The following is a 13,656-nucleotide window of genomic DNA, read 5'->3' on the forward strand; positions in this document are numbered from 1 at the left end:
ATCATCACGAGGTTATGACAGCATGTTGGTCATCGCGGACCATTTCACCAGATATGCCATGGCAATACCCACAAGGAATTATGGTATGCCACAAACACAGATCAGGGCACAAACTTTGAAGGCAAGCTAGTGGAGATATTTTAAAGATCAAGAAATCCAGGATCACTCCTTATCATCCGATGGGCTATGGCTTGTGTGAGAGGTTCAACAGGACACTGTGTGATATGCTTGGGACTCTTGCACTTGACCAGAAGAAAGACTGGAAGAATCATGTTGGACCACTAGTTCATGCTTATAATTGTATACGTCGTGAATCCACTAGTCTCTTCTTCCTGATGTTCAGACGTGAACCAAGGCTTCCCATTGATCTGGCATTTGGGCTTGAGCATAACTGGGAGAAGAGGTCCTTGTTTCAGTACACCAAGTCTCTGGAGGAACGTCTTCGACAAGCATATCAACAAGCTGCTGAAGCATCTAAGACCTCTAAAGAGCATCAAAAGTCCAACTATGACATGAAAGTAAGAGGAGCTAATTTGGATGTAGGAGACAGAGTCTTGGTCAAGATCTTAGCCTTTGAAGGGAAGCATAAACTTTCAGATCTTTGGGAGGAAGATACACATGTTGTTCTTAGGCAACCAAATCCTACGATTCCAGTTGCTTGATGACAGAATGTTTAACCGTGGGCAACGTGACTTACATAATGAAGAGATAGGAAAAGGGCAGAGAATGCAGTGTGCTTGGCATTTGATTGAAACTGGCTGTTGTGGAGTAGACAGTTATGAAAGTGCTGGGTTGAACCTATTGTACACTATTCTAACTATGCTATTGTGCGATCTAGCTTGTACATGTACTTGAAGAAAGGGAAACAAAATAGATTAAGACATGTTTCTAAAATATTTATACAGAAGTAATAAAATCATCTCGGACACATATGTTGGAATCAGCGAGTGAGATATCCAGAGAAGAATATATGTCAGCAGCAGGGCGTTGATATGTAGCTGAATCAGCTTTGAGAATACATACATTATTATCAGAAATAATTCATCAAGGATTTTATCTTTGCTAAAGATCTGTGGTCACTTCCCCAAAGCGGATTGTGACCGCACCGATTGCCCATGACGAGGCATGGTTTCAGAAGCTGGTCCTACAGATTTTTTGAATGTGACTGTCTAATATCAGAAGAGGGAGGAATATATAAACTGCACAGAGTCAATGCAATATGCAGGGTGATACGAATAGCTACAGTTTGAAGATTACTACTAAGATGGACAGAACTGTGTATTATACCTTGCCGTACCAAAATTGGAAGCACCTCCAGTTGCTTAACCGTCTCATATTAAAGTTATCTATATTTTTAAATATTTCTCTTGGAGACATACAGCTGATGGTTGAAAGTCTTGTGTTAGTACTTAAACCTTACTGAATTTGTTTTGATCTGCAATTCCATTGAATAATATTGGACAATTGGGTCATGGTGCGTCAATTGGTGATCTTCGGCGGGAATGTGAGGAAGTGAAGCTCCTTTGTGTGTCCTGGACAGTGACGCCTCCATATATCGGCCTTTATTTCATTTCAAGATATGCTGCATGTGATGGCAGCTTTGTACTTGTCAAACAATATCTTCTAGATTACCGGATAGCAGTTCTATTTTCACAGCTGAAGCTAACGCCATATTGATGACGCTTAGATATATTCAAAGACACCCTAAACATAAAAAGTATATAATCTATTCAGACTCTCCTTCTTGCCTTCAGGCTATTAACATATTTCTTGCAAACATCTACTTTTAATTGAAATTATTGAATTGCATAATGATCTTGCTACTGGCCAATACCACATCGTATGTTGTTGGTTACCCAGCCACGTAGGCATTTCTGGGAACACAATGGCCGATCATGCTGCCAAGGCAGCACTCAACAAATCTGTGATACTTCTTATTCCATACACTGATTATAAAGCTACCATTAGATCTTATATCCGCGATCTGATGCAAAAGAAGTGGGACATCCAAGTGGGCATTAATAAATTACATACAATAAAACCTTATCTTGGTTATACTTACTTGGGTTGTCAGTCCAGATTTGAAGAGGTGATCATGCGACGATGTCGTATTGGCCATACGAGATATACTCATGAATACTTATTGAAAGGTGAGGATCCTCTGTTCTGTATCCCTTGTGATGAAATAATCATGGTCAAGCATGTTTTGCTTGACTGTGTCGAATATTCCATCACAAGGGATAAATATTTCAAATCACGCACTTTGAAGGATCCTTTAGTAACATAAATACTTGTTTAATTCTTGCATTTCTAAAAGAATTAGATTTGATATCAGACTTGTAAATAGACAAATATTTTATGATTGGAGATTTAATCTGATAACTAAGATTGTTAGTGGTTGTATCCTCGAGGGAGGTTAAAGTACTGAAAATTATTGTCCTCGTGAGAGGGTAAGTCCACAAACATTCAAAGTAAATACAAACTCTCAGCTGTTTTAATCGTAGTATATGTGTCCTTTTAAATGTATGGCTAGATGTGCCTAAATTATTAACGACTGAGGGGATGGCGTAAATCCAGCTAGGGTCCATGCAGGTAGCAATAGTAATGTAAGTCCCCATGGTCCCTAGTATGGCAATCTATAGCCCATTTTTATATTGTATTGTCCTCTATAGTTAAACTGTTTTAGATGTAATTAGTAGTCTTAAATGGATATCTGTGATATATACTAATGGTTTTACTGTCTCATTATTACTTGTTCTCGTCACGATATGGCTGCAATATTGCCGATGTGACAATAAATATTAACTCACTCACTCACTCACATTGTACTTGTCAATCCAGTAACTGATATCATCAGCATCGATTTACACAATTTGAGGTACAATGACAAGTGTCAATCAATTCAGCAAGCTTGACCACCCATTAACCACCTGTAACAACAAGCGTGGGTTGATAGAGGCAAACCACAGCCTAGATTTTCAATGCTCTTCTAGCCCTAAGACAGTTGTAAGTGCCACACATTAACTTTTGACTATCTTATTGCTTCACAAATCTAGGCCTTGGACCTTTATGGGTCAGTTTTAACACCTAAGCCTTATCCCTCAAGTCCAGTTAAATGTAAAGCACACTTTGAGTGGGGTGACCCTCACACTGACGACAAAAATGTCTACAAGTGAGTGAGCGACTGAGTTTAGTTTTATCCCACACTCAGCAATATTCCAGCAATTTGGTGGCTGTCTGTAAATAATCAAGAGTGAAACAGACAATCCAGTGATCAGCAGCATGAGTACTGATGTAAACAACTGGGATACAGTGACACATGATATCTAAAAAGCACCAAGGACAGGACATGGACCAATTACGTCATATTTGCAGACAAATCGAGCTTTTGCCTTGAATTTGCAGACTGCAGAATATCATTTTTATTGACTGTAGTGCATGGTATTCCAGCATCACTCCAATAGTTGAAGTGAACGATTCTTGAACATTATATTCAAATATCTGATGTCATCATATTCGAATATATATAAAAAAAGACAAAGACCAATGAAAAGGTTTCAATTTATTGGCATCCCATGTTGCCATGACAACAACAGAGGACTATGTTCCATCCTTCATGCTTGTGCAAGGACCAATGCATGATGGGTAGAATACAGACTTGGCCAACAAATGTCCAATGTCTGTGACAATACCAGAATAACTCCTTGCTCCAACAATGGAGCATACAGGCAATATTTCATGGCGATCACCATGGTTACATATTCTATACTGCCTGCATCCACTGTTAACTCAATACCTCTTGGATGAATCTATATCAGTTATAAACAATCTCTACCAATCTTTGATCACTTTAGGTATGGGTTGTGGATGTGATGCTTCAATGATTCACGATTTACTGTTACATAAATAAATGTTGTATGATATACTGTTACATGATTCAGTGACACACAGTTCAATGATACATATTCAAAGATAAACATGTCAGTGATAAACATTTCAATGACACACAATTCAATGATGCACAGGGCATTCCATCTGATACAGTTAATGAGAACCTACTATTTATCAATTCATGCTGCAATAACATATCTATTTTCAACTTACTCCAAGAGAATTATCATAATTCAAAGGTTCAGATAGATTCATAATTATTTTACACTTAAAGCACTGAAGGGCAAATATTTAAAAGAGATGCCCATGAGAACAAAAACGTTTAGGAAGCATCTGATTTTTATAACATCAACATATGTAGTTTGTTCTGAACTGTTTACATTCCACACTTGCCTAGTCCAACCTTTACATAAACTCAACCTGAAGCAATGTCTGCTAACAACAAGATCAATCAGATCAGCTGGGTCTAATGATCCTCAGATCCCTTACAGTGGGTCAGATAATGTACGTGAGATTGAAACCACAATGGCAGGATTACAAGTAGTAACATGCAAAAAATCTCTCTTGAAAATCTTAAGAAAATAAATAAAATTAATTTCATCATGACCATGGTTTAATGGTGTGTACATAAACTGATCAGCACACATACAACTCTACATGTCTTATGCCTTCATTAACCTTATTCATCATCAATAGAAGCAATGACTTTGGTCTTCTCTGGAACTTACAACTGTAAGTGGATATGCCTGAGTGGACACTGGACCTTAAAAATATCCAAGTTTTGATCAAACAACTTCAATCTGTAGTTTCTTTACAAACATGAAGTAATGCTGGTCTGATGTACAAACTAGGAGAAAATCAATGGCATGGTGCAACCAAAACAGGATTCAAACTCAGAAACATATTCTTGGATGATCATTTGCGACATTCTTATTTTCTAGGTGTTGATCACCGTGTGTTCAAAAGTTGGTGGCAAATCATCCTAGCTGATCATCAGTGTACAGTCCTGGGCCTAGATTTTCTAAGCTCTCTAAGCGATAAGAGAGCTTTGAAAATATAGGCCCTGGTATATTTGTATGGTTGTCAGGCTGAACCTAGTACAAGACCTTGCTGTACTTGGCACCAACCACTCTCAACTAAAAAAGGATTCAACAAAGGAACAGGCCTGGAAGTCTTGACTGGCAATTTGAAGTAGCTTGTGAAAACATGAATCTTTTTCATAACATCTGACATCCAAAAATTGAAACTGGACTGGGATGACCACATGCCTGTCATACTGATCAAGATGAGTGGGTTTTGTTTTATGCCGCTTTCAGCAATGTTCCAGCAATATCGCAGCAGGGACACCAGACATGGGCTTCATACATTGCACCCATGTGGGGAATTGAACCCAGATATCTGACCTGATGAAAGCACCCTTTAACAACTAGCCAACTTGAGTGAGTTTAGCTTAATGCCACTTTTAGCAGTATTCTGCCAATATCATGGTGGGAGACCACACTTTGTACCTGTGTGGGAAATCAAACCCAGAGTGCATAGGATAGAGGGTGTGAATGGTTCAGATTACCAGAGGCAATTCAGTCTGTGTCAACACCTAATGCAATGGTCGCCTTTTACAACAAACATGGGTTTGTAATGAGGAGATAGTATGGAGAGGCAAGATGACCAGAAGAAGAAAGAACCTGAGAGAGAACATCAACCAGCTCACACCTGTGTCAACCACCTCCTGATGCCTGAGGATGGTATTCAACAGACACCAGGCAGGGAACACAAGCATGGCGGGACTTTCAATCCCACAGGGTCGTAAAGAATAGAGAAAGAAATGGATGATAGATGTGGACAAGTGAGCTAAAAACAAGGTGAAAGGCACCTGCGAGAGAACATCAACCAGCTCACACCTGTGTCAACCACCTCCTGATGCCTGAGGATGGTATTCAACAGACACCAGGCAGGGAACACAAGCATGGCGGGACTTTCAATCCCACAGGGTCGTAAAGAATAGAGAAAGAAATGGATGATAGATGTGGACAAGTGAGCTAAAAACAAGGTGAAAGGCACCTGCGAGAGAACATCAACCAGCTCACACCTGTGTCAACCACCTCCTGATGCCTGAGGATGGTATTCAACAGACACCAGGCAGGGAACACAAGCATGGCGGGACTTTCAATCCCACAGGATCAGAGAGAATATAGAAACAAATGAATACTATAGATTATAGACGTGGACAGGTGATATGACTAGAGGAAAAAAGAACCTGAAAAACAGCCACAGGCTTGGTGAGTGAGTGAGTTTAATGCCACTTTCAGCAATCTTTCAGCAATATCACAGCAGTTGACACCAAAATGGAATTCACACATTGTGTCAATGTTAGGAATTGAACCTGGGTCTTCAGCATGACGAGTGAATCGCCAGCAGGCAATTCAACCTGCCTCATCACCTGATACCAATAATCGCCTTCTACAACAAGCATGGGTTTGTAAGGGTCAGTTCCAGCCCAGTTCTTCACGGGTATGAGATAGTATACAGAGGCAAGATAACCAGAAGAAGAAAGAACCTGAGAGAGAACATCAACCAGCTCACACCTGTGTCAACCACCTCCTGATGCCTGAGGATGGTATTCAACAGACACCAGGCAGGGAACACAAGCATGGCGGGACTTTCAATCCCACAGGATCGTAAAGAATAAAGAAAGAAATGGATTATAGATGTGGACAGGTGAGCTAAATACAAGGAGAAAGTGCACCTGAGAGAGAACATCAACCAGCTCACACCTGTGTCAACCACCTCCTGATGCCTGAGGATGGTATTCAACAGACACCAGGCAGGGAACACAAGCATGGCGGGACTTTCAATCCCACAGGACAAAAGAGAATAGTGAAAGAAATGGACAGTTCAGAATATAGATGTGGATAGGTGAATTGACCTGAGGAAGAAAGAACCTGAAAGACAGGTCAGTATTGGTGGGTAAGTGAGTGAGTTTAGTTGAATGCCGCTTTAAGCAATATTTCAGCAATATCACGGAGGGGGACACCAGAAATGGGTTTAACACATTGCACCCATGTGGGGTATTGAACCCATGCTTCATCACATATGAACACTGAAACCCCTGGGGTACCGTACGGCTCCCACAGGACCAAAGAGAAGAGAAAGAAATAGTATGGAGTATAAATGTGGACAATTATATCACTTGAAAAAGAAAGAAATTGAGAGAGAACATCAACCAGCTCACACCTGTGTCAACCACCTCCTGATGCCTGCGGATGGTATTCAACAGACACCAGACAGGGAACACAAGTATGGAAGGACTTTCAATCACAAGGGACTGAAGAGAATGTAGAAACAAATCAATAATATACAATATAGATGTGGACAGGTGATATGACCAGAACAAAAAAGAACCTGAAAAAAAGCCACAGGACTGGAGAGCGAGTGAGTTTAATTTAACGTCACTTTAAGCAAAATTTCAGCAATATCAAAGCAGGTAACACCAAAATGGGCTTCACAAACTGTACCCATGTGGGGAAATGAACCTGTGTTTTCAGCATGACGAGTGAATGCTTTAAATATCAGGGCACTAGGATAGCCCATAGCCACTTCCCAGTATTAGACTGCAAAGGGTGTGAATGGTTGAAATAAACAGGTGGCAGTTAAGCCTGCCTCAACACCTGATACCAATAATCGCCTTTTTATGACAAGTATGAGTTTGTAAGGGTCAATTCTTGCCCAGATCTTCATGGGTATGAGGAGATAGCATGGAGAGGTAAGTTAACCAGAAGAAGAAAGAACCTGAGAGAGAACATCAACCAGCTCACACCTGTGTCAACCACCTCCTGATGCCTGAAGGTGGTATTCAAACAGACACCAGGCAGGGAACACAAGCATGGCGGGACTTTCAATCCCACAGGATCGTAAAGAATAGAGAACGAAATGGATTATAGATGTGGACAGGAGAGCTAAAAACAAGGAGAAAGTGCACCTGCGAGAGAACATCAACCAGCTCACACCTGTGTCAACCACCTCCTGATGCCTGAGGACGGTATTCAACAGACACCAGGCAGGGACCACAAGCATGGCGGGACTTTCAATCCCACAGGACAAGAGAGAATAGTGAAAGAAATGGATAGTTCAGAATATAGATGTGGATAGGTGAATTGACCTGAGGAAGAAAGAACCTGAAAAGACAGCCAGGCTTGGTGAGTGAGTGAGTGAGTGAGTGAGTGAGTGTAGTTGAATGCTGCTTTAAGCAGTATTTCAGCAATATCACGGAGGGGGACACCAGAAATGGGTTTAACACATTGCACCCATGTGGGGAATTGAACCCAGATCTTCATCGTAACAAATGAACACTGAAACCACTGGGGTACCGTACGGCTCCCACAGGAGAAGAGAAAGAAATGGACAGCATTGAATATAGATGTGGGCGGTTATCTGAATCGAAGAAGAATGAACCTGTAAGAGAGCATCAACCAGCTCACACCTGTGTCAACCACCTCCTGATGCCTGAAGATGATATTCAAACAGACACCAGGCAGGGAACACAAGCATGGCGGGACTTTCAATCCCACAGGATCAAAGTGATCAATAAAATCAGCCATAAGAGATAAAAGAACCGTTGGGAACGACAAATATATGTTAGGCTCATTAATATTTGAGTCACATCACGAGTAACACCATAATGATGTAGAAATGTTCAGAATCTATTGCAGCAAGAAATATTCCTGTCTCTGTTGTCTTGCAATACTTTAGAGCTGGAAAATGGAAAATCATCCCATCCAACTCACAACTTTGGTATGTCTCTGTTGACGAAGCTGAACAACAGGCCGGGTAGACTTCCTTAAATTATATAATGACTCATAGAATTTTTTTCAACAGATTTCAGTATTCTGAAAAAATTACTGGGAAACGACATATACACTGGTGATCCTACTACTGACAAAACAGCTTTAATATCGGAAGTCTGCTAGACAGTAGCAGTGGAACATTCATGCAGATCACTATCAAAACACTTTTGACCAGCTTACATACATACATACATACATATACAAACTCACTGAGAGAGCATACAGGGAAAAAAACCCTCAGAACATCTGCATCATTCCAGGCACAATCAAAGGTGATTGTGCCTTCTATACATTATAATCATCATCATCATAATCATTAACTAAAAATAATACCACTCCATGATTTAATAAAACAAAACAGAGATTCACTCTACACTGACTGATCTATTACAGGGGCACATTATGGTTACTTCAGATGTTAGAAATCTCCCTATGTCTGATTCTTTAATGATAAGTGATTAAAAATTGAACAAACATGGTATTTCTCTAAAAAAGCACCCCTTTGAAGTTTAACGTGAATCATTTAGGAGCAGACTACATTAACGGATTTAACTTCACATAAAATGTTCAACAATTTTACATTAACATCGCTGATACATTATTCAATAACACAATAATCCATATTTACATATACCTTAACAATTCATAGTCACACACTCACAATCCAACAATATACTCACTCAAAATATCGGTGAATGAATAAATGTTGCGTTAAGCCGCATCAGCAATTTTGCAGCTATATGCGACTACAATCAAAATATCAAAACACACTTTTTAACAAACATTTTAACAGTATAATAGTGTTTTTACAAAAGTTTCTGCAATACTAACCAGTTCAAGATTGGGACATTCCATGAACATTGACTAAAGCCATATTCCCCTGAATCATATTTCCCTAAGTAAGTTAAAACCCTATAAAAAAAACCATCAGAAAAATGTTGACATCAGCCTATGCTTATGTTCTATACTGAAACATTTTTCAAATGCAAAATCCACTTACAATGAATTCCAACAATTTTGTGTTAAGTACCTCAAACCTAAACATCCAGAATTAAAATTCATTTTTCAAACAACCTTTGAACCCCAGTTCCAACATTTTCATGTTTGATAACCATTACTCTAAATATTCAGAATTTAACTTTAGTTTCCAAGAAGATTTTCACCCTAATTCCAACAATTTTGTGTTAATTAACTCAAAACTAGACATCCCGAATTAAACTTCATTTCTCAAAAAAGCTTTAAACCCAAATTCCAACATATTTGATTACCTTTAAACATCCAGAATTTAAATTCATTTTTCAAAGAAGATTTGAACCCTAGTTCCAACAATTTTGTGTTTGATTACTGAAAGCCTAAACACCCAGAAGTTAGTTCAATTTTCAAACAAGATTTGTACCAATATTCTAATTCCAACTTAGCTTCATTTTCAGGCCACTTAGGCAAATATTACAATAATCTGAATATGCACTTTCCATATGAGTCAGTATATACCATGCATACAGAGTTGTTTCAACACATTTAAACAAGCTGCTCATCATTTGTAGCTCTACCTCACATCCACCACTGACACAGTTAGTCCACAGATGTCATGTTAATGGCTGTAGTCCTAAAAGCCTGCAACAGGCATACTACAGTTCCATCCTACAGGACCTGGTGCTTGTATAAACCTCTTGGCATGTTTAATGTTTCCTGAGTCAACTGCCATGTTTGGGAGGAAACTACAACTTGGCTCTGTCTTTGTCAGATAATGATGTATTGCTGTGTTCCGTGGCTGCTGATTGGCTGCTTCCCAGGATGGGACTGTCTTTGCTGAGAGACTGTCAATGTCGCCAGCTAAAAACACAACAGAATTATGAACAAAATTTCAGAAGAAATTGCACCATGAAAAATTTAACATTCATAAATTGGCATTAGGGTGGAATAAATGTCTGATGACTGTAAACAATGACATTTTAATGAAACTACTCACATCACTTTGAATATTTTTAATTGGTAAAATTTTCTCATAAATGACATATGCTTTGCTAATAAAAACTGCCTGAAGACAATGAAATTTAATTGTACATATCAGATATTATTTCACTAAAATATACTGAGGGAAACACCAGTTCCTATATCTACTCTCAGATTTCATCCCACAGCCCTTTTCAAAGCTGGTGATTTTATTTCACCTATAAACATTACAAAATGAGCATGAAAATACTTATACGGCTATTCAAGTAGCATCGATACATCAGTCAGTGTACAATGACACTGTGTTATCGACATAGTGTTTTACTCACACTTTGAGTACCTTGTCCTTCCCTCCACTGACAACCCGCTGTCCATCTGGACTCCAGTCTACTGAGTACACCTGGAATATAACACAGAATGTTTACTACATGGAAAGAATAATATTACCCTGGAGACAAGGTTAACATGTAAAAACAAAAGTCAGTAGTGTTATGGGAATGACAAGCAGATACTGTCATAGCAAAGGGCCATAACTCTTCAGGTCAGATGTGTCTGCATCTCAAATGGTACAGACTGACTCCTGAGTTGTGTGTCCTGAGTGGTCCACAGCTTCAGCATCCTCATCCATGTCACTGCGGCGTATGACACTAAGGCATATGACACTACCGCATATGACACTGCGCGTATGACACTGTGGCGTATGACACTGTGAATCGAACACACGCTACAATCCTGCTTTGACTTGTCAGTGTCAGATGAGCATGTGATTGATAGCAAGCACATGCTCCCCGATTTCACAGGGGCAAAATGACATGCTTTCAGAGCATGCCACACAATCTGAGCACTGATTTTCGAAGCTCTCTTAGGGCTAAGATAGTCGTAAGTTAATGTTAACGTATGGCCCTTACGACTATCTTAGCATGAAGAGAGCTTAAAAATCTAGGCGAAAGAATTTCAGGACTCTTCTGCAGGGAAATTCACACATATATCCACATAGATATGTTGTACATTCATTGAAAGTGGCATATCCATGCTGGAATTTGGTGCAGCTTACATACTTAATGAAAGTATGGATCACATGACTGTGTTTGATTATTGCTCTGCTCATTTAATTTTGAACCAGGCCACAGAGTGACTACCATAAAGCCACCACTGACCTCATCTGCGTGCCCAGGAAGATCACACAGAAGCTTTCTGGTCTTCATGTCCCAGACTTTGAGGGTGGAGTCGGAACTCCCGCTACACAGCAGGCGGCTGTCGGCGGACCATGCCACCTGGTACACTCGGCTCACATGGCCCCGCAAGGATGCTATAAACCTGAAAACAAACAACAGGTGACTATACATGTACCATGGTGACCTGTGAATATGCTAAATACACTGTTGCTGATAACACGTGAATACCTGTACATACATGGACAATGGTCAGAGTTAGCAAGATGGTGAATTAGGAGTTACACAAATTATATTTCGGATCACACTTTCTAGTGAAGTATACAGATTTGAGTTTTTTGGGGCATTGAGTCCTCTCTGAGATTTGGTGGGTTAGTTGTTACACACCACACTCAACAATATTCCAGCTATGCGGCACCTGTCTGTAAATTAACAGACAATCCTGTGATCAACAACATGAGCCTTAATCTACGCAGTTCAGATACGATGACATATGTCAACCAGAGTGTGAGACAACCTGATCCTGTCAGCTGCCTTTTATGACTAACATGGGTATCTGATATTAGATCTTACACTTTCAGAGAAAATCAGAAAATCAGAAAATCAATGCCAGCACACAAAGTCAGCAATCAGTCTAAGCAATCTATGGAGTCTGACGACTGGTAGTCCAGATCACATATTTCGTGTTGGAATTGTTACTTACAGTAAGTGAGTGAGGAGTTTAGTTTTATGCTGCAATCAGAAATATTCAAGCTATATGGCCACGGTATGTTAATAATCAAATCTGGACAAGACAATCCAGTGATCAACAGCATGAGCAACGATCTGCCCAACAGGGAAGTGATGACGTGTCAACCAAGTCAGCGAGTCTGAGCACCCGATCAAGTTAAACAGTTAAACACGAATACCCTACTCAGACACATTATACTGACTTTGAGCTGACAAGTGCTTGTTTTACTTACTAATGCCAAGCTTCTGGTGTCCCCCGCCGTGATATCGCTGGAATATTGCTAAAAGCGGCGTAAAACTAAACTCACTCACTCACTCACTACTAATGCCAAGCTTAAGGCAACAAAGACCCCATTTCAACCATTAAAGCCACAGAGACGGTGATGAACATCACTCAGCAGCTCCCATGATTGAGGCTGACATGACAGCAACATCATGACTGAGGGATCTGCAGGTCTATACGTAACACTGGTGCATCACAGTATGGTCATCACCAACTACCAGATGGACTAGTAGCTCCAAGGGTGTTTGGTTCAGCAGCAGCATCTATGTCACATCACTCACACATTCATACACCCACCCACTCACTCACACATCCATTCGCCCACTAATTCAACCAATTATTCTTTAACATGGTCACTTTGCCTCCAGCCCATTCACTCACACACTCATCCAACCACTCACTCACTCTACCATCCGCACACTCTACCATCCTCTCACTCATTCTACCATCCACTCACTGTACCCTCCACTCACTCACTGTACCCTCCACTCACTCACTGTACCCTCCACTCACTCACTCTACCATCCACTCACTCACTCTACCATAGACTCACTCCCTCTACATCCACTCTACCATCCACTCACTCACTCACTCTACCATCCACTCACTCACATACTCTACCATCCACTCACTCAATCTACCATCCACACACTCACTTACTCTACAATCCACACACTCACTCACTCACTCTAACATCCACTCACTCTACCATCCACTCACTCACTCTACCATCCACACACACACACACTCACTCACTCACTCACTCACTCAACCATCCACTCACTCA

The 13,656-nt window shown here is 40.3% G+C and overlaps 1 protein-coding gene across 1 annotated transcript in view; it reads right to left on the reverse strand.

Moving 5' to 3' along the window:
• Window positions 1-3,549: 3,549 nt before the first annotated feature.
• LOC137297957 (notchless protein homolog 1-like) overlaps window positions 3,550-13,656 on the reverse strand; it is a 43,789-nt gene continuing 33,682 nt past the window's right edge. Inside the window, exons 12-14 of the mRNA XM_067829965.1 lie at window positions 11,843-12,002; window positions 11,015-11,085; window positions 3,550-10,565 (exon numbers count right to left, since the gene is read on the reverse strand). Of these exons, the coding sequence (XP_067686066.1) occupies window positions 10,553-10,565; window positions 11,015-11,085; window positions 11,843-12,002 (244 nt within the window). The 3' untranslated portion in view covers window positions 3,550-10,552. The remainder of the gene's footprint in view (window positions 10,566-11,014; window positions 11,086-11,842; window positions 12,003-13,656) is intronic.

Source organism: Haliotis asinina, chromosome 1 (genome assembly GCF_037392515.1).
Source record: "Haliotis asinina isolate JCU_RB_2024 chromosome 1, JCU_Hal_asi_v2, whole genome shotgun sequence".
Taxonomy (NCBI): Eukaryota; Metazoa; Mollusca; class Gastropoda; order Lepetellida; family Haliotidae; genus Haliotis; species Haliotis asinina.